The 26980-nt window shown below is 32.7% G+C and overlaps 1 protein-coding gene across 1 annotated transcript; it reads right to left on the reverse strand.

The window, feature by feature from the left end:
- Positions 1-1154: 1154 nt before the first annotated feature.
- On the reverse strand, positions 1155-4472 carry LOC126888336 (RNA-binding protein 25-like). Its single transcript, XM_050656491.1, has 2 exons — positions 4317-4472; positions 1155-3920 (listed from the first exon to the last, which is right to left on the reverse strand). Exon 2 carries the CDS (start codon positions 3918-3920, stop codon positions 2997-2999), a length of 924 nt encoding a protein of 307 aa, XP_050512448.1. The 5' UTR covers positions 4317-4472; the 3' UTR covers positions 1155-2996.
- Between the last annotated feature and the right edge of the window lie 22508 nt (positions 4473-26980).

Genomic DNA, 26980 nt, shown 5'->3' on the forward strand with positions numbered 1-26980 from the left:
AAAATGAAAATTAGGATAAATTTAAAAATTCTGATTTTTGTAAATTATATCTTTTTTTTCGAAAATATGAATTCTAAACCGGTCAAAATTATTGAAATCATTATATTTTACAGGTATATTTTATAAAATGCATCGTTTTCCCGGTATTTAAGCTTGAATACTTAGATTTGCGTTTTACGTACTCGTCAAAAAAAAATACATTCAATTACCCATAACTCACTTTGAATTAACATTAGTTTAGTTTTTTAAGTGAGGAGTGTATTCAGATTTTTATTATCTTTAATTTTGGTAATAATAACTTTTTTGTAAAAGCTTATAGTTTTTGAGTTATACGTGAAAAACAGCTTTAAAACATGCATTTTTTACGAAAAAATAAAATCTTTGATCTTTAATAACTCTTAAGAGTATTGATTTATATTAATAACTTTATATATAACAAATTTTGCTTAGAATGTGTCTCTCTATCGATTTATGGATTATGGTATTATGAATATGGTATTATTTAAAAAATAATAATTTTCACCCCTGAGAAGGGGTGGCATCCACCATCACGGTAAACGTGCAAGTTGGCATCATGTCACCTTTGTTCCTTGAGCTATCCTCTAACTACTTAACAATTTTCATGAAAATCGATGGAGGTTCAACGAAATCAGGGGTTAAAAACTTCTGTGACAGCTCTAGTGGATTGAAAGATATTTTCCTTAATTTTGACATTGCTTTGCACATTTATTTGTGCATTCCAGTTGCCACGGTGTCCGCTGAAAGGTCATTTTCGCTGGAGTGGCGATTTTTTCTGTTATAGGTGGGTCATTCTCAAAAAATAACGAAAACTGAGTATTATATTGGAAAGTTTACAAATAAATTACTTTTATAATTTATTTTGGTGCAAATATACAAATTATATTAAAATTATTAAAAAAAAAATTATGTACCCCTCATATTTTTCAAAAAAAAAATAAAAAATGACACGGTAATGAGATTTGTCAAACACGGTAATGTACAGATGACATGGTAATGTTATATTGGTGTCATGGTAATGTCCAAAGATAATAAAATTTGGAAATGTGCGATTCTTTGCCCTTTAAGAACTGATTTTTGTTTTTCAATATTATTAGCAGTATTTTTTTCACTAAGTCACAAAAACTACAAACATATCAAAACAAGTGTGCTGTTTATTTATACAAAAAAAACTAAAAATCATAATTCAATCAAATACTTAAAAATAAAAATTATAAAACGCACTATAAATTAACGAATAACGAAAATTAAATGAATTATAAAAAGCACATGAAACACACTAAATATGTAGAATAAAATTAAACCAATTCGTCTATAATTTTAGACTCCGGAACAACAAAGAGTCGGGCAGAGCGTTGCACAGGTGGCTTGGACAGTTTACACAAAATTTCAGTACATGGAATAAATTGGATGTCACGCTTTTTTGGCCAAAAAAATCCCCATCTTTTCTGTCCATAAATTGAATTTCCAAACACTTACGCTTCAGAGATAAAACTACTCCCGGATACCAGAAATCATTAAACAGAACAGCCACCCATTCATTAGGTTTAATGTGTGATTGATTATCTTTGTCCTCTTCAGGAATATCAGGATCAGGTTTATAAGTGACGCTTAAAAATTTATCGTCTGGTATGGAACTCTCGGTAATTTCAGTATTGGTTGCTTCATTAATTTCTTCAATATCTTGATGCTCCAATGGATCAATTTGTAATTTTATATGTCCAAGGTCGTAATGGGTACAAGATTTGCCAATATCGCAAAATAAACAAGTCAATGTGTTAAAGTGTAGTTCTTCCTTTAATCTGCACCATGTTACATTATGCACTAGCATTGTACCTTTAAACGTGCCAAAACTTTCGGTCATTTCGTTATCTACGGTTTGTATATCCAAATCGCTCACTGTATTAATATGTATGTTAGATACATTTTTCTTAACTACGTTCACAAATTTTTCGTAACAGGGTATGTCTGTATTTTCCGCTACCAATCGGTCCGCTGTACGTTTTAAAGTTGCCCCAATTCCGTCCGGGGCACCTTTCCCATGCCCAGCCTCACTGTATGACCAAGAAATCTTGTTTATATTTCTAAATTTGGTTGGCAAATAATACCCAATGATATTAAACATCGTCCTGTTGCGGTATTGTGTACTAGGGCTATCCGAAAGAAAATATATGGTATTTATCAAAGGCGTAGAAAAACGTTCTAAAATCGGAATCAAGTCAGCAGCAATTGCTTTGGCATTATGCCTAAGACTCGGAGATATAGTGCAAAATGAGCTTACCCGATCCTTGCTGTAAGCAACACCTGTATGCAATGTAATTTGCTGCCTTGATGCGCCAAAACGAACCGACTGTGCTTCGGAGGAGTATTTGCATGAATAGTTTTCCGAAAAGTCAATATGAAGAAGCAATTCGGACTCATTAAGTGACTTTTTGATTGTTGATAATGTTCTGTGCTGATGGTAGATATTTCTGACGTGTAGCATGTATTTTGGAAGAAGCAAGAACACCTCCTGGACAAGATTGTAGTGAGATATTGTAATATCTTCTTTCAAAGTTATCTGCACAATAATCGTCTTACCAGTCTTACTACTAACTCGGGATTCTTTTTTAGTACACCACTTCTGATATTGACATTGGCTGTTGGCATTAAATTCATTTACTGGAACTTGAATTTCCTTGCAAGTTTTACATTGTCGACTTAAACATTCTTCATTATGGGGGGTACACGTAACAGCACTAATAACTTCCTCGGGAGTTTTCAAATTTATAATTTTTTCAAAGTGTAATCTGGAAACGATCAAACGAAAATTTTCATGCGTTATGCATAAGCAAGTGTCCCGGGAGCCAAGTCTTGGTACCACTACCCAAAAGGGTCTAAGACGGCAAAATGTAGTGTAAGATATTTTACATCCTTTTTCTTTTAAATATTTCTGATGCAAAGACTTAAGTGAGTAATTCATATAGCGTTTTTGCTTTTTAACTTTTTTGTATGTAATACACTCTTTCTTTCCCGCACAGACGACTGTTATCATCATTTTCGAAAAATTGTATAACATCTCTTTTCACAGAAATTATCTTTACATCAGTTCTCTTTTTTTTGCGGCTTGGCAATGACGTGCTTAGATATTGCGACATATTAAGCTTACATGTTACTCCATATTTTTTAAGAATGCCTCCTCCCACTACTTCAGCAAATACTTGTTTTGAACGATGACCTTTAATACTCTTGAAATTTGCATTTAACTGCTGCTTTAGACACTCTCCAAAAACTAACTCCTTTTTGATACTGTTGGGAACTACAACTCCAGCCTTTTCAAGAGTAACGTTGATTTTTGTATTGGGAGTCAAATCTGGCAAAGGACATTCCTCCGTATTCGTTTTGTCATTGGGACTTCTATATTGTGCTGCAATTTTTTCTTTCAATGCCCTGGATCTTAGCTTCCTATTCTCATTTTTAAGCCTTTCTATTTCTTGCTTTTGTCGAAGTCTTTCCCGGTGTGCCCTCATCTTTAGACGGGATATTTTCCTTCTCAAATTAATTTCAGTTTGTGGCAAAGCATTCTCTACAATTTGGTCTTCAAAAATGTCAACCACTGATGGTGTAGGAGTATTACAAAGAGCTTCGTTCTCAATATCAGTTAACTTTCTTTTTTTTTCCCTGTATGTTCTATTATGATGTATCCATGTTTTTCGTTTTTTTCTTTTATCTCTGTCACTTAAATCGCCAATAAGTTTAATTTTGCCTTCGCTTTTCCTTTTCTGGTAACGCTCCTTTTCTTTCTGTCTTTGCTTTTCATATTCTTCCGGATTGTTCTTAATTTTCTGTCTTCTTGCACGTTCTCTTTCTTTTTTCTTACTCAACATATCTTTCCTAGATTGTTCGGCGGTTTGCTTGGCCATCTGAAATAAATAAAATGTCTATACCCACATTTGCATAATAAAGATGAGCTAATTACAGTATCGCAATCAGAAAGAAATATTTCATATTGTAGTAAAGAAATCTAAGTGAGTAAGTTACATATTCACTTAGATCTCTTCACTGCAATATGAAATCTTTCTTTTTGATTGCGATACTGTAGTTAGTTCATCTTTACGCAAATGTGGGTTAGCTCTCTTCCCATCCACGACGATGATTTAGTCGTTATAATGACTACCTTAAACATTACCGTGTCATAACAACATTACCATGTCATTTAAAAGGCATGGTAATGTCAAGCATTTCTGACATGGTAATGAGCAAAATATCAAATATTGTTTAAGTATTGTACAATAATACAAAAGTCAAATTAATCCTACCTTGCAGTAAAATAGCTCCAAATAATCAAGGTATTTACAAAACTTCGTTTGCAACAGCACAAAAATATCTGAAGGTCACGGTAATGTCGTCAAACCGGTAACACTTCATCAAATAGTCGAACGACTCACCTATTTCGCATCTAATTAGCAACTGCCTGGAGAATTTCCTTTTCTGGGTTCATAAGTGTTGGTGGGGGAATAGTTCCACCCGGTGAAGGTTAACCAAATACTTTTAGATATTGCCAGATCATAATAAAATGTTGGTGACACGGTAATGAGCATATCTCTTGGTTACAATATAAAACTAAATATAAAATGAGAAGACCAAAAGTTTGAATGATGTTAAATATCAAAAAAGGTTGTTTTATGTATAAAAGCATTGAGCTATACTAATTGTTTATTAAAATAAAACTTTTAATCATGCTGTATCAGCCGTTTACTACAAATCTATCACACGACCGGGACATGGTAATGTTTTTTTTTCTCTTTATTTTTTCTTAAAATTTTATGATAATATTTATTTTGCAAATTGTAGTTTGTACATTTAGATTAACGATAAATACATAGTTTAAAAATAAATATAAGCATAAACATTAAAAAAAACTAATTAAAGGCATAAAATTGTAGGTTTTCATCTTTTTTTGAAATTGACCCAGGTATATAAATATCGTAGTTTAAATCCATTTTTGTGTATTCTTATTTAAATAAAAATTTCGTCAAATTTTTTTCGCAAAAATGGTAGGTACATGTTTGAAGGGCGGCTACTAAAGAATTGCCTAGGGCGTCAATTGACCTAAACGTGGCCCTGGTTCAAGCCAAAATATTGAAAAATACGCCAACGGTAGGAAATGTTTAGCTAAAAAACTAACACGGAAGTATTAAGAGAAATGCGCAAAGAACATGCAATTATAAATCAAAACAGAACAAAATTTAAAATATATATCAAAGAAAATGAAGTTGTTTTTGTCTTTCGTTTGGCCCCTAAAGACCATTCTAAATTCATATTATAGCAGCTAACCCAAAACGCGTCGTGACGTCAGATTATAATAGTTACACTCCGAACCAACAAAGTAAACAAAATTGTATATAATTTTAGATGAGACATTATAAACTTCAGTAGAAAATACAATGATGTGACGGCACAAGTGTTTTTGATCGTTTGAAATGATTAAAATACATAAAAGATTTTATATTTGTACTTCTATGAGGTTTCAAGGCATGAAATTTTGGAAATCCTATTTTTAATGTACAAGAAAAATATGTAAGTTCCCTATTGTATATAATATATTTAAATAAAATACATTTTCAAAATACATTATTAAATAAAGTAGGTGAAAAAAATAAAAAATAGAATTAAAGATCGATGATTCGAACGGAAAACCGTTTGAAGTTTTTATCAGTTTCATATTCCCTTCTACGTGTCTACAGAAAAGAACGCAATAACAATTTGATCAAAATCATCCAACTACAAATCCAGGCGACACAGACAAAATATAGGAGTAAGTTGGGCAATACGAGGACACATTATGCTATTTTTGTATAAATAGGTTAAAATAATTTTTCTTTTTGCTGATGATCCCAGTATCACTTGGAGCAACTCAACTATAGCATCTCTTCATGAAACTATAACTTCGGACCTACTGACGATAAAGACCTGGTCGGACACTAATTTACTCTCTTTTAATGTAGATAAAACAGTAGCATTATCCTATAAAGGAGCTCTTCAACCTTTGCCTCTTAATAACAGCAAGATCAGTACCGTTGATTCTGTAAAATTTCTTGGTATTTTTTTAGACAGCAACCTCAAATGGTCCCTTCATATCGATTCGTTAAGTAAGAAACTCGCCTCAGCTTGCTATGCAATAAGATCTGTCTCAAGGGAACTCAATTTAGCATCTTCTAAAATAACATATTTTTCGTTATTCGAGTCTTATCTTCGATATGGTCTTCCTTTTTGGGGTTCTAGTACAGCTGCTTAATTTGATGTTATTTTTAAATTGCAAAAAAGAGCAATAAGGTATCTGTTTGGCCTCAGAAGATCTACACATTGCAGAAGTTACTTCAGGAATCACGGAATTTTAACACTTCCATCTTTATATATTCTAGAAACGGTTTGTTTAATTCGTAAACACCTTCATGCCTTTCCAGCAAGGCTCAATCATCTTTACTCCACCAGAAATTCAATCTTTGATATTTATTTACCGATCCCATGCACTGAGTTAGTAAAGAAATCTATATTACAGTGGCGTGCGGTGACTTTTTCGAAAGGGGAAGCGATTCAATAGGGATATAAAAATATTATCTTAAGGGTCGAGGATCGAGCAACTTTCCACCTGATAACACTCTGATGCGCAGGGGCTCTCTATCAGCAAAGTACTTAATTATGTGAGACGTCCTGCGTACAAGGACTCACACACTAAATCCGTGACGCGTGAATGCGTGAGGCACTCTATTCCCGCTATTTCTAGTGACTAGTGACCTATCTTTGAGCTGTATTGCTAGCTCGGGCCTTGAGTCCTCGCGCCGGGCTTGGTTTTCTAAAGAAGAATCATATTTAAAAAAAAAATATACTCCGAGGCATTTTCCACAACACACAACTTTCACTAAAATGACACTTATTTATACTCGAGGTCTATCCTCCTATCAACTTCTGATAATTGTTGAATGCAGTCTTTTTTAATGGATAATAGGGCTACCTTTCAAAGTCTGTCTTCGCTTGTTGAATTTCTTTTAAACTCTTAATTTGAAACTTTTAATGCATCTTAATACTGCAAAACTTCGTTCAACTGATGCACTTGTGGCTGGGATAGTTAGTAGTACCAATTCACACAACTTGACCACTTCACACAGCGACTTGTTTAAACTAGTAGTTATAAAGAAATCCCAGATTTCTGGGTATTTCTTTATCATTCATGTCAGTTGTTTCATAAATGATACTTAACTGAGAATGCAAAGCTGGGATATCAAAAAATTTTCATTATTTAATCGTAACGACATAAATTCCTCTGTGGGAAATTTTGATGAATTATAATTAGAAATATTAAGATTATATATAATTCTACAAATTTTAAATCGTTAAAATTTTGAAAGCTAGAATTCATTTGTTGTAGAATATTATCAAAAGGTCTCTTTGTTTCCTCTGTTTTCTCTGTCTCTCTGTCTCCGAAATTATCAATCTTTATTATTTTTCTTTCATGTTCAAACCCCATATGTTCAGTTTTATCCCAAATATTTTTAAACTGCTCTCGTTTTTTTAATTATCGTATTAATAAAGTCATCAATTTGTCTTATACAAAATTCAATACCATTTGATTTCTGTAAAATGTCAAATAAAAGATCAGTAAAAGGAAAAATCTCTGCAAAAAATTTAAATCGAAATATTCTTTAAGCGAATGTATGTAATACCTAAGCACCCCTTAGCAGCAGTAACAGTCGGAGCATCTCACTTTCGGGAAGGCGATACGACGAGCGCTTCCATGGCATACCAAAATTCGCGCGACTAGTGGCTGCGGTCATTGAACCCTGACCAATTTTAAAAGGGACAACTGCATGACAAGCGGCGATTTTGAGATGCGCTTCTGCCAGGAGTGGACCAAATAGTTGAATTGTGTGCATATTGAGTTCGTTCGTACGCGATTAATTTTTAATATTTTTCAATGCCTATTGGCTAGGTAATATGTAGATTATTTGGATTAGGGAAAAAATTTTATTATTAAATATTAATTAATAATATATTTTCTTATATCGACCAATAAATAGGGAAGCGGTGCTTCCCCCGCTTCCATGGACCGCACGCCTCTGCTATATTATATTCCGCAAAAAAACTTTACAACCATCTGCCTTTACAACTTAAATCTGCAACAACTTTCCCAAAATTCCGTAAACTGACAAAAGCTTATCTATCTAAAAGACCATATTATTCAATAGAAGAATTTCTTAATGAATAACTAAGAAAATTGGGTTTCATACGCAGTAGCTTAAACTGTCATTTCCTAATGTTGTATTTTATTTGTTGTAAGTATGTTCAATTTTCAATTTGCAATGTATATAAATTTTGCAATTAATTGTTTTTGTCTTTGGTTTTATATCTTATTTACTGTATATTGACGATTTATCTAATTTTATTAAATTGTAGTTGTTATTTGTTGTTATTTTTTTTCTTTTGACTGTATGTAAGCTTTGTCCATAAAATTGTAAAAATTTTCAGTGATAATAAAGCATATTTCTATTCTATTCTATTCCAAAAGTTTTAATGTAGTTTCTTCTTAAATACACGGTTGGCAAATTAAGGGGGGTCTAAGTAAAGGTCATTTTTAAAAAGGCTTACTTTCAAGGTCGTTGCATAAGTCACCCAGTTAATATTTAAATCAAAAAACTAGTAAAAACTATTAATAAGAAGTATCCGGAAGTAACCCTTTATAAAAATAACCTTTACTAAAATATGCGCTATCAATATAGGTTTCAAATGTCAAAATCAGAAAAAATCTAAAAAAGTTATTTAAGGTCGAAATGGCTTCCAAATAAAGTTGGCCTACCGTGTAGATGTTTTACCTAATTTAATAGTATTCTTATGATCTAAAAAGAAAAAGAAATATCTTTCCCCTTTTCTCTCCTGTTTGGTTGTTTTTAAAATCAAGTGTCAATTATTTGTGAGTATAGGATATTCCTATATCTTCTTCTTCTTCTTTTTGTATAGACATGACTCTGTCTGTTTTTTCAATGTGCCTCTAGTAAGTTGTCGTTCCATCGTTTTCGTGGTCTTCCCACTGATCGTCTTCCTATTGGGGAACCGTCTCTCGCTGTCCTTACTACCATATTTGTTGTCATTCGGCTTATGTGGTCATTCCATTTTATTCTTCTGTTTCTTACCCAGTTGTTAATGTTATCCACCTTACATCTCCGTCGTATATATGTACTTCTAGCTCTGTCCCATAGAGTCTTACCATCGATTTTTCGAAGGGTTTTCATATCCGCTGTTTCGAGCAATATTCCTATATATTTGGATTAAAAGAACGAAGGGTAATATTGTGTTAAAATAGAGATATTATATTAATACAAATAATTAAATGGACATGCATATGAATGCATTATGATGTATCGGATAACAGCCCCCAAATTCGCACTTAGATTTTAAATAAAAATGAACAGAATAATTTATTGTTTAAGAGCGTGGACGCAAATATCTTCGGTTATCCGTACTTTTTCTTTCTTTGCATGGCAAATTACGTGTAGTCAAATTCTCACTAGTATGGAGACGTAAACATTACTTGACAATGACATTGTTAACTTAGAGATGGCTTTTGAATGTTCTTGGATAACTATTACTTGTATAATCGCTTAAATTATTTATTAATACAGTTAATTAATAATGATTATTTTTCACTTATTATGTATTCAGTGATTACAATAATTTATATACACAATAAAAACTAATATCTAATCGAGAAAAGAGGAAAAGTGATAAAGTGATTTTTTTAATAATATATTGTTACTAAGAACGCTTAAATAAATTAACATCTTTAACAACAAAATATTAGCCAATATTAGCAAATAGGTATTAGCAAAAATAGCCAATGTTCGATTTGGAAAATATCACCACGGACATGGTGTTCATTTTTTTCGAATCCTAAAAAAACTAATAAATATTTTTGAAACATTTAAACGCAGAATGAAAGACTAAATTATTAGAGAGGGCCAAGAGTCCCTGGGAATAAATAAAAAGTTTCTTTTGAATAAGATATTTCAAATTAAAAATCACACTAAATTTTCTCTTTGTTTTTTCAGTTACTTATTAAAATAAATATTATAGAAGTTTTCAGGGACTTTCGGCCCTCGGTAATAAGGTAATCTTTCATTCTGCGTTTAAATTTTTCAAAAATACTTATTAGTTTTCTCAGGATTCGAAAAAATGAATGAATTGGAGCCGAAAGTTTGCGCCTATCCCCTTAAAGGCTACGTTGACAATCACAAATATGTACCTTTGATGAATGATATAGGTTCACAAAATCCTTTATTCGAACTGGATTTCTGAATATAAAAGGACATCTCACTAAAACAGACTTAGTTCTTGAAACAGCTATCAATTCAGATTAAACTATAATTCATGGAGAGGACGGCAATCATACAGAATGGTAACACCTTGATAAAGGACCTATTTCTATTAGGTGATATTAAAGGTGAATTCTTTCTTGGGATGGAAATCATGCAGACCAAATTTATCATAGATCTTCAAAATAATATTTTGTTTATTGAAAGTGAAGAAGTCATCCTAAATTTGGAAAAATCGATACTTTCACGAAGATTTATAGTAAGCGAGGATACAGAAATTCCTCAAAATTCTGAAAGTATGGCCCTAGCAAGACAGTCACAAAACTGAAGGTCTAAATGTCGGCTATGTAAAAAGGGAGGAACTCGTTAGTGACAAAATTTTGATAGCCAAATGCCTGGTTCATGTAGATGAGACGATTCCAGTAAGGGTTGTCTAAAATACCTTTTAAATTGAAGAAAGAACAATAAATAACATTCTGTACGCCAATTGAAAAATAATAAAGTGCGAAAAATATCTGAAAAATAATACAGCTTTATCATAGCTCAAGATAGCTTAATCAAAGTTATCACAGATCAAGATAGCTTAATCAAAAATAAATAGATCTATTTTAAAATCTTAAAAAAAATTGCCAGTGCGAAAATTTTAAAAATTTTAACCAATGGCGTTGTAAGGAAAGGGAGTAAAAGAGGTTTATAACGTTTGAAGGTGTGGCATGTACAAATACCCGCCGTTCTAGAAGGAATCTACTTGAAATAAAAAGATAGTTTCAAACCCAGAAACGAATATTTTAAGAATACAGGAATAACGATAACGATTTTCTTTATATACCACTATCAAAAAAGATACCACGAAGGCCCTATTCCCGTAATTTCCTTAGTTCTCAGTTAATGTAAAACTAATTGCATCGTAAATTTTGCCCCAATCGTCCCCATACGCGAAAGCTAGTGTAATAGCCCTTTAGAAAACAGCCTGTCTCGGAACGTTTGAAGCAAAATACAGATAAATAAATTCAAATTCGTTTCGAGAACTTCAAATTGCAAAACGTTAAAATGTTGGGCTTAATCTCGTGCGAAGATGCAAAGGGTCTCAAGGAGAGACGGGGGAAGTATTTCGTCCCTTTTCCTGACGGATGAAAATGAATGGGGATCGACTTTGAATAAAATTAGCTCACTTGGATCAGTTCACCAGATAAGGAATTCTATAAGCCTCGTCTCGACTCAACTTTCTGCAAATGTAAATTAAATGTTTCTGGAAAATACTCGTCTTTTGTTGAAAGATGAACTCTGTTGACACAAATGATGATCTATATTGAAATGCAAAGGAAAGATGGATGAACTCGACCAGCCACTGTCTGCAGTATGATATGAAATACATACAGTCAAAATCTCTTGAAAATCAGAATCTGAAAATACAATATACAAAGAATGCCAATTCTGGCGAAATTTTGTCGTTTGGTTTAAGATCCATTTTAGTGAAGTTGGTTAAAGTAAATAGTGACAATAAAAACTGCGACAGAAGTCCATATAAATAGCAGAAAAGATTTCAAGACGCGCCCCTGAATCAATATCTAGAGTTCAAGAAGGCATTTGACAGAGAAAGACTTAAAGATGTAATAATATTTTATATAATAAACACTGAATAAAAGCATGCCAATACGCCGAAAATAAAAATATCAAACAAATAAACATGTTATCCTACCCATTATCAGTTTTAAAAAGTTTCTCTAGTCAACTAGACGAAAATTCTATTAACCTAATTCCCTATATCAAAGAATTAAAAATATTATTATCTAATCTAACTACTATGCAGTGTAATGTCGTATTCACTGGATAAAAGCTCATGTTGGTCTTCTGGTCTTGAAAATAATGAAAAAGTAGATCAGTTGGCAAAAGACATCATTTTCAGTAACGAGGAAACATTGAATGATATTGGACTTCAAGAATGTACTACCATAAGTAAAACCAGACGGCATGATAACTGGAAACAATTGAATCAGTACTGTATAAATTGTCCGACAAGGTATACTCTTTTATATTTGAAAATCCCGACAGTTTATTGGCATAAAAATTAGATTTTTCAAGACACGATATTATTACTATCTCTCGACTAAAATTTGGCCATGCCTGTTATCCCGCACATCTATATAAAATATAAAATCAATGTAATACATACAGTCGGATTTGTGCGAAAATTACAGTAAGTGATTTGGATCATATATTTATTACATGTGACAAATATGTGACACAAAGAAATCTATTGAATATGCAGCTATTGCAAGAAAACTTTGAACAAACCGTCAATCTTTAGGATTCTTCTAGATTATGTTAAGTCGTGTAAATTGAAACTATCATAAAATTAGTCGCGTAAATTAATAATACCCCGTATCCCTACTTAGTATGTGGTTAGTCACCCTGAACGACATGGGTGCGAAAAGTTTTTTTTCCCTTCCCTACCCTTGATTGGCTTTGATTTTAAGAAGTGTTGCTGGCTAAATTGGAGCAGTTACCAAAGGCCAAAAAAAGAAAAAAAAACGCTGAATACTAACAGCTGAAGAATGATGAAATGACGAAGAACAAATGAAAACGTCATTTAAAACATTAAGATATAATTTAGATTTAGAATAAATGGACAATTTAAACCGCTACATGGTACCACAGTTTATATCAGGAATCTACAAGGTCAGTTTAAGACCAATACGCATCAAAAACAAGTACAAAACTCAACAAAGTTAAAAAGAGAATTCTGCGAATTCTTCAAAGAGCTCCAGCTCCATTGTGAAGCATTTTCGGACTAGGCGATTTGGGTTAAAACTTAATATGTCGAGCCCAGGAATCTACAGTTAAAATATTTTTAATTATTAATGAAACATCCTGTATTGTTATGACTTTTTTTAACTACTTTTAAACTTCAGATCTGATGGCATTTTTCCTGATCAAAAGGATATATTATCATAATTGACAATTATTATTATTTGTTTTTGTTTATACAGTATGGTGCAAATATTTGGAATAAATTCGTTATTTCATAAGCCGGCGAGTTTAAGGAAAAATCCTATTCAAACATCAAATTCAATGTTCAAACTGTAACCCATTGTCTCTTGGAAGGTTGACCATTGAATTTTAGCGAAAAAATGTTTATTTATCAAATAAATTTTTTTTCTGTTTTCCGACAGCAGTAGAATTTATTTTGAATTAAATAAATTACGTACATTCTTCTTTTTGTGACAATTAAATTTAATTAAAAAAAATTTTTTGGGCACTCTATAAATAATTATGTAGCTATATGTTTATATTCGGAATAGAGAATTGAGTAACTTTTTAAATGAGCTAGCATATAACCCTTGATGAACTGACATGAACGCCCAGATGGAGGACGTCACTAGTACGATATATACGTCAAAAACCATAATTTAAAAATAAAATGGCGTTAATCTCATTTTTATAAGTAAAATAATAAACTACACAGTTTTCAGCCCGAGTCAAGCTACAATACAAATTTGATTAGGTATTTTTATGCTAAGAGTAATTCGACATTCTTTCTAAAAGAACTTGTTTTACGTGCATAATTTTCTAAAACTAACTAGCGGATTTTATCTCGAAAGTTTCTTATGATTTTCCTCTTTTCGTGCTTTTCATTTTGTCTCGGTTTCTTTTGTCATATCTCAGTTTTAAAATGCGATCAAACAGCAGAAGCGGTAAATTCCTTAAGCCTTTTCCAACGAAGAGCCATCAAAAGTTTTTTGTTTAATAACAAGGAGCAGTCATAAAGCTCGCAAATGTCTCCATAAAATGGCCCGTCAGATCCGTAAATTTTAGAGGCTCAAGTGCTCAACGGAGAGGTCATCTCATTAGCTACTGCAAATATCACATAAAAATGTTTCATCACGTTCTAGCAGTCTGCATCAGCTACGTTTCTATGCAAATTAATACAATTCCGACTTTTTTCGCTTTAATTATACACGGCAGAGGCGTCCATTTCGGTTCTTTACAATATATACACACATTTGCATCTGTAACTCAATAATGGCTCAAAATATAAAAGCATTGTTGCAAACAATACTCTGTTTTGCAAAGAAATATCGGTAGCTAATCGTAATTTATTTAAAACAGATTGAATATATAGGGTCATTCACTTCCAGGAAGCTCCAGTAAATAGCAGTTGTTATGGATTTTTTTTAATCAGTCATCCAGTTCCTCTTTTTGTTTTTGTGTACACGTCTCTCTGTGTTTTCAATGTGCCTTCCGTAAGGTGTTGTTCCATCGTTTTCGTGGTCTTTCTACTGATCGTCTTCCTATTGGGAAACCGTCTCTTGTCGTCCTTAATATTTCTGTTGTAATTCGGCTTATGTGGTCACTCCCTTCTCTACTGTTTTCTTTCTTATCCAGTTTTTACTGTTCTCGACCTTACATCTTTATCGTATATCTGTCACTATATATGTCTAGTACAATCCCATGGTGTCTTACCATCGATTTTTCGAAGGGTTTTCATCTCTGCTGTTTCTAGCATTATTTCTGTCCTCTCTGTGTCAGGTCGTGTTTCTGCCGTATATCTCATTATGGGTGTGATGTTTTGGGTGTGACTGTTTTGTAATTATGGGTGTGACTGTTTTGTAAATTAGGCTTTCAATTATGTCCCGATATTTTTATTTCTCCATATTATTTCATTCAGGAAACCTCCAGCTCTGTTTATTCTATTCACTTGATATTCTACTTCTGTTTTCGTTTTATTTGTTACCATTACCAACCAGTTTGGTAAAATTTAATTTTAATGTTTTGTTTAATAAATTAATTCCTCTGTAATTCCCCGGGTCCGGTTTGTCTCCATTTTTGAAAAGAGGTATTAGGATGCTTGATCTGCATTCCTGTGGTATCTGTTTTGTTCTATTTTTTTTTTTATTAGTTTTAACAGCTTTTTGATCATATAGTTCTTTAATGAGATAAATATAGGCGTGTATCTCTTTTATTTACTGACACATCAACCTTATTCTTTTCCTTTATGTAGATATTGGGTAAAAATATCGAAAAATGCAGTTTAAATTCCGCAATTACATAGATACACGAGAAGCACTTTTCATTTGTTCCTGAGATACTGTGACGTCAGTTGCGATGTCTTTTGTTTTAGTGACCAGGCTTAAGCGTTTGGCCGTTGTCAACACCTGAAAATGAGCGCCGTCCTAAAAAGAGTAGGAATATATTATACAGGGTAGCGAGAAAGTATGGAAACACGGTAATTTCTCGGAAACCACTAGAATGATTTTTATAGATTTTGGTGCGTAAAAGTCTTCTAATGCGGCCGATATTATAGTGGTAACTACATCGTTGCCACATCTTCCGTTTTTCTGGAAATCTAATAAACTTTCTTATTTTAAATGAAACACCCTGTATATTTATTGCGTTTTGAAGTTCTTACAAGATACTCATTATTTTTCATGTTATATTCCCTATACCTAAATGCCATAACTTCGGAGTTACTGCTACATTAATTTATTAAAAAAAAATTTAACCAAATTATAGAAATCAATTTCTTTGGCCCGGATAGCCATTATTTTAGGTCCTTTGGATCATTGGAAACAAAAAAGGTCCTATGTAATTTTCCTCAAAACTCAAAACTTAATCGTTTCCGAGTTATAAACAATTTATACCTGAAAAAAATCGAGAATGACGATTTTCAAGGTTCAAAAACACAAGTAAAAGTACTATTTTTGAAACCGCAAAGTGTCTAAATTCAAGTTCAAACCTTATTTTATCAGGTACCGGTAAGAAATTTGGTCTTATGTAATTTTAAAACATTGGGTTTTAGTTATTAATGCACCCGTCCTCTCATATGTGCTTTATTAACAATAAAAAAAAACAATGTTTTAGAATAAAATATGCCAAAAATTCTTATAGTGCGCTGATAAAAGATGGTTTGAGCTCGAATTTAGGTATGTACTTTGTAATTTTAAAAATTATTTTTTTTCTTGTGTTTTTGAACCTTTATCATTGTCATCGATTTTTTTCAGTTTTAAATTTTATAACTCGGAAACGATTAACTTTTGAGGAAAATTACAAAAGATCTTTTTTGTTCCCAATAATCTAAAGAATAATTTCTACGCGGGCCGAAAAAATGTGATTTTTAAAATTTGATTAATTTTTTTTTTAATAAATGTAGCAATAATTCCGAAATTATGCCATTTAGGTATAGGGAATATAACATTAAATATAATCAGCATTTCTTAAGGACTTTAAAACGCAAAAAATATACAGGGTGTTCCATTTGAAATAAGAAAGTTCATTAGATTTCCGGAAAAACGAAAGATGTGACAACAATGTAATTACCACTATAATATCGGTCGCATTGGGAGACCCCTACTCACTAAAAACTATAAAAATCGGTCTAGCGGTTTCCGATAAATTATCGTGTTTCCATACTATCTCGCTACCCTGTATATGAGCAAGACAATTGGATAATCACAAATTTGTACTGGAACTAGCGTGCTAAGTTAGAGTCGAAGGCAAGTTGACCAATCATGTGAGAAGTAAGTGAGGGATGTGTCCTCACGGACTCAGAGATGGGAATCTTATTATACTAAAGAGTGCGAATATAAATTCCGGGGCGCTAAAAAATGCACAGATCGAAAGAGTCGACAGATTCATCTACCTCGAAACCACCCTGAATTCATTATACTGGAGAAATTACGTCCAGAATTTAAATTACACGCTCCAAGATGAGATCCTTTACCATATTTACCAAGATGAGAACCTTACTGTGCTGCAAGGACCTGGGTTTAAGAGGCCATATTCGTAAAGTGGCGAACTACGTTCTTCTGATGCTACTATACTGAGTTAAAGCCTAGACATTGAGATCGAAGATTGAAGGTCTTTAACTTCAAGTAGGTTAAAGACCTACTTGAAGTTAAAGCCTTGATCGAAGATGCCTAGACATGGATACACGAGAAGCACTTTCACTTCACAAGTCTTGTTCCTGAGATACTGTGACGTCAGTTGCGACGTCTAAATTTGCTTTAGTGACCAGGCTTAAGCGTTTGGCCGTTGTCAACACCTAAAAATGAGCGCCGTCCTACAAAGAGTAGGAATAAATGGACAAGAAAATTGGATAATCACAAATTTGTACTGGAACTAGCGTGCTCAAGTTAGGGTCGAAGGCAAGTTGACCAATCATGTGAGGAAGAAGTGAGGGATGTCTGCTTTCACCGACTGTTTTTGGGACTCCGATGGGAATCTTATTATACTAAAGAGTGCAAATATAAATTCCGGGGCGCTAAAAATGAACATATCGAAAGAGACGACAGATTCATATACCTCGAAACCACCCTAAATTCATTATACGACTATGCTGGAGAAATTACGTCCAGAATTGAAATTACACGCTCCAAGATGAGAGCCTTTACCATATTTACCAAGATGAGAACCTTACTGTGCTGCAAGGACCTGGGTTTAAGATTAAGAGGCCAGATGCGTAAAGTGGCGTGCTACGTTCTTCTGATGCTACTATACTGAGTTAAAGCCTAGACATTGAGATCGAAGATTGAAACCTTCGAGATGTGGATCTACAGAAGGATATTGGATTCATCTTTTGTGGACAGTGTCACCAACGTCAAAATCCTACAGATGAGAACAGAAAAAGCAGTGCATAATGCCAATATAATGATTCCACATAATGCTCAACGAAGAAATATAACGAATTCTTTAGCTCGTATTGCAGAGCAGATTATTTGACAAAATGGGACCGGGATGCTTTCATATCTCGTGGCTGAAGAACATCCAGAACGGATAAGGAACTGAAGAAAATAAAAGGTATAGGGTATCCACGCTAGATGGAAAGCTGCGTTTGAAACATGTGACGTTAAGAGTCCATTAAAATGTTACATTTAGGTTGCATTTCTTAGAGAAGTAAATTTTATTTTTTTAATGTGTAGGGGGGTTCACTAAAAGCTTAAGTTCAAGTTTTTGGGGTCGCCACCCTTGTCCCCCAGGCCGTCATATTGGAAAAAGGGGTGCAAAGGGTTTTCGCGCTGTATCTTCTAAACTAGCAATCCTACCGAAAATTTAATTACACATAAAATGTAGCAAATTAAATTTTCTACAATTTTATATCTATTACTTTTTATCGTCAAGTGACCAACAAAAAAGTTATAAATAAAAATATGAGAAAATTTTGTAAGAAGTTGCCTTTTGGAGGTTATAACTTTTTTTCCGTTCATTTCACAATAAAATAACATCATAGCGATTTTGTAGATTGTAGAGGATTTTTCAATGAACAATTATCGCTATAAAGTTGTTTAATTTTATTTATTATATAGGTTTTACAGCGCTCCAATCTTGACCAGATTCTCGAATTCTCATAGGAATACAATCAAAAAAAATACTTTTCTATCTATATAGACTAAGAGCCGCTATAGGTGAAATTTCTTAATCATTTTAGGCACGATGGGACCCTATAACTTAAATAGTAGAACCTAAAAGAAAACGTTTGAACACTGTGCCGTCACTTTTCAGTGGCACATGCGTCGACAGTGGCGCATCAAACTTTCCACTTATGGACGGGATAAATAAATTAAAAGTTACCCTCCCTTACAAACAGAATTATTTTTTTTATTTTTTTAAGTTCTGTGTGATTAACACATAGGATTCAGCGTAATTTTAACCCACCACCCCCTTCCCCCTGCCCCCCATCAAAAACTTCATTTTTCGTTTTCATTTTTTTTTGGAGGGATGCAATCAATTTTAAAATTTCAAAAAATTTACACGCATAGCTGAGGCTTTTATAAAACATGCCTATTTTTTATAGACCCATAGGTAGAGTGTACATAACCTCAAAAAATTAAAAGAATTTTTTTTTTCAAAAAAGCGTGTAACTTTTTTTGAGGAATAGCTGCAGGTCTAATTTTTTCTTAATCTTGTGTGTTTTATGAAACACTATATTTTTAATTTTTTTCAGATTTTTCCGTAAGGCTCCCCACCTTCAAAAATCCGAAAAACTGTTTTTTGGGGGTTTTGGGGGATTTTCCCTATTTTATAGACTTCATAATATATCAAATCAATTTTGTTTTTATAGGTGATATGTAACTTAAAGTAACTGAGTCCTTTAGAATATTTAAAAATCAGAAAAACACGGTCAAACCCCCCAAAACCCCCTTAAAAAACAGTTTTTTGGATTTTTGAAGGTGACCAGCGTTACGGAAAAATGTGAAAAAAATTAGAAATATAGTGTTTAATAAAATACACAAGACTAAGAAAAAATTGTATCTACAGCTGTCGCCAAAAAAAAGTTATATACTTTTTTCCAAAAAAAAAATTTTTGAGGTTATGTACACTCAACCTACAGGTCTATAAAAAATAGACGTGTTTTATAAAAGCCTTATTAACTATGCTTGTGAATTTTTTAAAATTTTAAAATTGATTGCATCCCACCAAAAAAAAAATCGAAAAATAAAGTTTTTGATGGTGGGGGCAGGGAGAAGGGGGTGGTGGGTTAAAATTACGATGAATCTTATGTCTTAATCACATAGAACTTAAAAAAAATGAGAAAAATTAAATTCTGGTAATGAGGGAGGGTATTTTTTAATTTATGTATCCCGTCCATAAGTGGAAAGTTTGATGCGCCACTGTAGACGCATGTGCCACTAAAAAGTGACGGCACAGTGCTCAAACGTTTTCGTTTAGGTTCTACTATTTAAGTTATAGGGTCCCGTCGTGCCTAAAATGATTAAGAAATTTCACCTATAGCGGCTCTTAGTCTAATATATTAGTCGAGCGGCAGCAATCTTTATGCCGACCACGAAAATCAAATTTAAGGTGAATGACCAATTTTTGTCTATTTTTATGTTTTCGAGGTCGCTGAATCCGAAAATGAAGTTTATTTTTATCTAGATTTGGTGGAACATCTTCGAAAATCAAATTTTATACAAAAATGCCGAAAATCAATTTTGATGATTTTTCAAATTTACCTCGCTATATCTTTGGTCGCTGTAAATATTTCCTTTTGACAATTACTGTTTAATCTCTGAAGTCGGTAGATAACAATGGGATTTGTCCTAAATATTTAAACACATTAAAAAATGAGTTGTTAGTTTTTAAACATTTTGTCGTCATATTTCGTTAGTTTCATGTTTACTTAAAAAAGTTGAGTGACAAATTTTTTAGTTTATAATTTTAACCAACACAACAATAAAATATAATTCATGATGAAGTTTTTTGGAAAATTTTAAGTCAAAATATACGATAGGAAAAAAGTTATATTACTTCATAAACAAGCGGCACGCCACAAAAAACGCTTATATCTCGAGATCCTGACCACGGTGTGGTGAATGGCTAATTTTGATCATACTTTATGATTTTGATAACAAAAATTCGTTTCTTGCTCTTCTTAAGAATTTTGCAATATGCGGTTGCGTCATTCTTCTTCTGAACCGGCGAATTTGTCCTCAAACAACTTCTTGGGCCGTTTCTATATATGCTTCGGGTTATAAGTTTTATAGTGGGGAGAAAGGTCAAAAACAGATTAATAATAGCATAGGAATGTTAAAATCATAATAAATTGTATGAATAAAAAATATATATAGATAGAAAAGTAAGCCTAACTTTTGTTTTTATTATATCCCTATGAGCATTCGAGAATCTGGTCAAGTTTGGAGCGCTGTAAAACCTATATAAATAAATAGAATTAAACAAATTTATAGTGGAAATTGTTCGCTGAAAAACCCTCTACAAAATTGCTATAATGTTATTTTATTTTAAAATGAACTGAAAAAAAGTTATAACCTCCAAAAGGAATCTTGTTAAAATTTTTTTACATATTTTTGTTTATATCTTTTTTGTTGGTCACTTGACGATAAAAAGTAATGGAAATAAAATTGTAGAAAATTTAATTTGCTACATTTTATGTTTAATTAGATTTTCCGAAGGGTTGGTAGTTTACGAGATATAGCGCTAAACCCCTTTGCACACCATTTCCAAGATGGCGGCCGGGGGACAAGGGTGGCGACCCCAAAAACTTGAACTTAAGCTTCTACTGATCCCCCTACACATTAAAGAAATAAAATTGACTCCTCTAACAAATGCAAGGTACGGATTAAAAAATGTAACATTTTAATGGAGTATAAAGCTATATTATAAATTAATTCTCCTCTCTTATCTGTGACTACATCTCCATCACTATCTTTGGCGATTACTTTTGAAAAAATATGTTGGCATAACTGCTAAAGACCTAAAAAAGTTGAAAATATGCTTGAATATTTTTATCATCAAGTTATGAAAAGTGTTGTTTGTAAATTAAGTTTTAGTTTTCGTTGACATTCTGGATTTTTCAGGTATTTCGTTCTTCTTCTTCTTCTTCTTCTTCTTATATTATGCCTCTTGGCCTGTTCTTAACCGATTTTGAGCTTGTATTCGTAGCTGTGGTGTTGATTGCCAGCTATCTCGCCACCTTTTAAAGGGCCTTCCTATTGGCCTCTTGCCTGTTGGCTTTTTTTCAAGGTATTTCGTCACTGAAATTAATTAAAATTATTATTTTCAGCAGCTTTTTTGCTATTTGGATTGTGTGATAGTTGTACTTTTAAAAGAATATGGAAACACCAAATAACAATTTGTGAAATTACTTTTGACAACTTGTTATTTTGCTAATTCCAACATTTTTCAGACTCATGATTTCAGGCAATATCATCTACCTACAGTCTACGATTTGTTTTGCTTCTTGAATATTATTAACTGAATATTCTTTATTGCATATAAATCATATTCAAAGCGCTACAGTATTAAATCGTAATAAAAATAATGGTCAGTAACTGATTAATGTATCATTTATTGTGATATTATATTAAAATAGATTTAATATATCTCTATACCGCAACAAAAACACTGATAATGATAGCAAGGTCAATGAATCTCGGAATATTTTTAGACATTTCAACTAAAACCAAAAATGTCCGATCTCTATTTACAATTTCAACGTATGCGGAAAACATAAGCGCATAGTTGCCACATCTACTCACGAATTTTCCCTTATTTTTGTATTCTAGTCGTTGTGATTGTAAAACATTTGTAAGAGTAGTAAAGTGCAATATATTATGGTCTTGTTTAATATATAATTTTCCTGCTTGGTTGATAGGATCTAGCCATTTCGAAAAAATTAATTGGATAGGCACAAAAAACTAGTTTAAAAAAATCCAGTCTAATTACAAACGTATAAAATCTCAAAGTCATTCTAAAAACTAGGATTCCCACATAAACTTTTATATTGTAAATTTTAGATCAACTTTCCCTATTTCGATCTATCTAAAATCTAAAAGATCGAAGCCTTGCATCAAAGCGTACTTTTAACATTTTAGTTTAGGCATTCCCGCTTCCAGGACTTTTTTCAGTTCTTGCCGAGGTTGATGATCCTTTTCATCTGTTTATTCTTGGTCCATTTTCGTCCCATGGAAAGCTAGAAAAAGTTTTGGAGTAGTAAACACATTGGAAAATGAGGAGGTTGCTATAAACTTAAAAACTAGAAAGAAGTGTCGAAAAGAAAACGTCTTTGAACTGTACACATGGCAAGGAAATCTAAAAATATTTGCTCTTTTTGAGTAACAGAGATCGAGACAAAGAAAAAGATAATATTTTAGATATAGAATGGAAAAAGAGCCACAGAAAAGATGGTTAACGATTTGAGAGCTACAGAAGACGACAAAGTGGATAAAAAACACATGCACATATCAGAAGGAAATCTTGGGTGAGAGCTACATCCGGGAGCGCATGTTTATGGTCTGAAGAAGAAAAGTGGGATGAAGACTACAAAATAATTATGCAGTCTTTAAAATAATATTTAATTGCAGATTTTGCTCTTAAATGTAATTGATGGTCTTGTAGAGTAACAGAGAACGAGACAAAGAAGATCCACAGAAAAATTGGCTACAAGATTCCAGAGATTCAGTAGGAAAATTAGCCAATAAAAAAATAAGTGACAGATCAGTGAGAGAACTTTAGTGAGAAATATATCCAGGACTACGTATTTGTGGTCTTAAAAAGAAAAGTGGGAAGAAGACAATAAAAATAATTGTACAGATAAAAAAAGGAACAGCTTTTTCTATTGCAGATTTTGTTCTTAAATGTAATTAACTACTCTTGATAGAAATTAAACAGATTTATTTATATAATGTACAAAATAATTAAAGTGAAAATAAAAGTAAACTTTGTAAAGAGCCAATACAATAATTATTGGAAATAGTAATTACAATATTCAGATAAAAAAAACATATTAGGAAAAAAATGTAATACATGGGAAGGAAGGATTTAAGAATGATCACTTTTTTTATAAGAAATACAACGTGTTCACTTATATACCGTTTTTTCATCTTTTATTAGTTTAAGTCCATTAATACATATGTAGACTACTTCTTGTAAAAAACTTGTTGTTTGATGTCTAACAATAATTAAATTTTTCTTCTTCTGTTGTGAAACATATAGATGTGCGAGGTACATCAGTACGACATAGTACACTATGATCTGCAAACAAGTAAGGCACCGTTAAAAGAAATTTTTAAAATTCAATTTTGTTTCTGTGCTTAACGCATAGTCTTTGAAAATCAAATGACGTAACATATTTTTGGTGTAATGTATGCACGGAGTTCTCCTGAGATTTCAAGCTTTGATCTTCTGGAGTGCTTTATCTACTTTATCAGGGAAAATAATATTTGCCTACACATGCAGAAAAATCTATATATACGCATGGGTCGACGTAAAGGGAACAAACTGAAAAATTGGATGGACGATTGACAAGATATTATATAAATATTATGTACATATTGAAAAAGTGAATGTTTGGAAATAATATTTATTAATAGTTTGTATACATTATACATTATACATCTAAAACCTAAAGTATGTAACACAAAAATATGTGAATTTATTTATGTTGTTTAAACTAGGCTACTTTTTTGTCATAAATTAAATATATTCAATATGTTTAATTATTATTGTTTCTTTACGTCAGTTCACCCATACGGTTTAGGGTACTTCGTAATTTTAATCGATCCATTCCTAGTAGTACGAAAGTTAATCAAAGAACCAAATTTGAAAAATTTGAAGGTCTGCATCTGAGAAGCATTAACAACAAAATATTGAAATTTATGCTAATTTTGAAATTATTGAGTTATCTTACAGTAATTATATAGTTTTTGAGGCATACGTCAGGCTTAAGCCTCAGAAACATGGACATTAACAAAGGCCAACATAAACAAAATAGAAATAACTCCGAGAAATATGAAAATATCCATGTTGGTAATAAAACTACAAGACAAAAAAAAACAAACAAATGGATAATAAAGAAAACAAAAGTATAAAATGTAATTGAACATATTATTATAACAGGGTTAAAGTGGAGTTGCAGGCCACAATGCGAGAAAGGAAGATAAAAGACGGAATGCTGAAATACAAAACTGGAGACCGTGGACAAGAAGTAGAGGAAGAAGGAGATCTCAGACGCGATGGAAGGACGATATTCTAAAAGCTGCAGAAACTAACTGGAAAACCGTATCTAAGGACAGACATAATCATATATGGAAATATTTGCCTATGTCCAAAGTTGGATAGAAATGGGCTAAAGAAGAAGAAAGAAGAAGTTATATAGTGAAAAAGCAGGAGTTAGGCCATGAGGTGATCAAAAGGGTGATACAAAAATATCACCATCTCCTCGTGCCCTGCTAACATCCATCGTACTTAACATATTCTACTAAGAGACAAAAAACGATGTATTATGTTTTGTGAAAACATTATGAAGAAATACACATATACACAATACAACATATTCCACTAAGAGACAAAGGACGATGTATTATGTTTTGTGAAAACATTATGAAGAAATTTGTTCAAGACTTGATCAAGATACCAATCCTATCATTATTGGTATAGGCAGAATACGCATAGTTGCTCAAAATCACTGCTCTTATGTCATTTACCCATCTCCCTTTAAGCCTTCCCATGATTATTGTCGTTCCCTTTGGTCTCCATCCTAGGATTCTCCGTGTCTATCTGTTATCATTATATCTGGCTATGTAACCGGCCAAGCCACATGTCTTTTTGTAATTTCTTCTACGATATCCCTGATATCCGTTCTAGGCCTTATCTCGGTATGCAAGAAATTAAATGGTCAGTGTTAAATAAAGCCGGTAATTTTTCATTAAAGCAAATGTTTCTGCAATGAATCTCCTTTAAATCTTAATTGAAAAGAATATTCAAATTATTCCTGTCCTCCAAAATTTGGGAGTAACGGAATTTACTAGATTATAAGAAACAAAAATTGTGAAAATGAAAATATGAAAATATTCCTTAGTTCATGAATCGACGAACAAAAATAAAAATATTGAGTGGTTCCTTGGTGTACTAAATTAACCTCTAATAATTTTTTCACTGAAGACATGTTGACAACAAAACGTATGACAATCTTTGTGAACCAGCTAAAGATTAAAAAAAATTCAACTTATAGTTTACCGAAACTTTGAGATCGATAATACCAGCAAAGTTGAAAACATAAGACTTAGTTATTTGACGATTACAATAAGACTGTTTGTTGTAGCTGTTTAACATTTTTAAAATCAGTTTAAGAAATAATTATAAGAAGACTAAGTTTTCACTCTAATGGCATATAAAACAACATAATGCTATTCTACATCCCACCAGAATGAAAACAATGGGAACCTTCTCTGGTTACACCTCCGAGGCTTCTACAATTTGCAAGCCATACGGATGCTGAGACTAAGGAAGATGAGGGAATTCTACAATTTACAATTCACGTCCCATCTGCTCAGCGCGGTAAAGTTCCAACGAGAATGGTTCCCCTCATACTCCACACAGAGTAAATGTAAATCAAAAATGAATAACCATTTTCAATTTCGTTGCAAAACGAAAACACAGCCGAACCATATTCTAGCACAATCAGAGAGTGCTGCAAGCACCCCTACCGGTTTCGAAACTTATTAGTCTCTCATCAGGAGGCACATATGCTGCCCTCCCTGATCCAACCAAAACAAACCCCAGCGTGCAGTCCCGGATTGCAACGAACGAAATGGCATAGATGCCCTAGCGGCAACTGCTAGCAAAAAGACTAAGTTTTCACTCTAATGGCATATAAAACAACATAATGCTATTCTACATCCCACCAGAATGAAAACAATGGGAACCTTCTCTGGTTACACCTCCGAGGCTTCTACAATTTGCAAGCCATACGGATGCTGAGACTAAGGAAGATGAGGGAATTCTACAATTTACAATTCACGTCCCATCTGCTCAGCGCGGTAAAGTTCCAACGAGAATGGTTCCCCTCATACTCCACACAGAGTAAATGTAAATCAAAAATGAATAACCATTTTCAATTTCGTTGCAAAACGAAAACACAGCCGAACCATATTCTAGCACAATCAGAGAGTGCTGCAAGCACCCCTACCGGTTTCGAAACTTATTAGTCTCTCATCAGGAGGCACATATGCTGCCCTCCCTGATCCAACCAAAACAAACCCCAGCGTGCAGTCCCGGATTGTGCTAGAATATGGTTCGGCTGTGTTTTCGTTTTGCAACGAAATTGAAAATGGTTATTCATTTTTGATTTACATTTACTCTGTGTGGAGTATGAGGGGAAC

The sequence above is a fragment of the Diabrotica virgifera genome, chromosome 7 (genome assembly GCF_917563875.1).
Source record: "Diabrotica virgifera virgifera chromosome 7, PGI_DIABVI_V3a".
NCBI classification, from domain to species: Eukaryota; Metazoa; Arthropoda; class Insecta; order Coleoptera; family Chrysomelidae; genus Diabrotica; species Diabrotica virgifera.

Coding starts and splice junctions, on each gene's coding strand:
- LOC126888336 (XM_050656491.1), bottom strand. CDS start 3,920: ATGGCCAAGCAAACCGCCGAACAATCTAGGAAAGATATGTTGAGTAAG.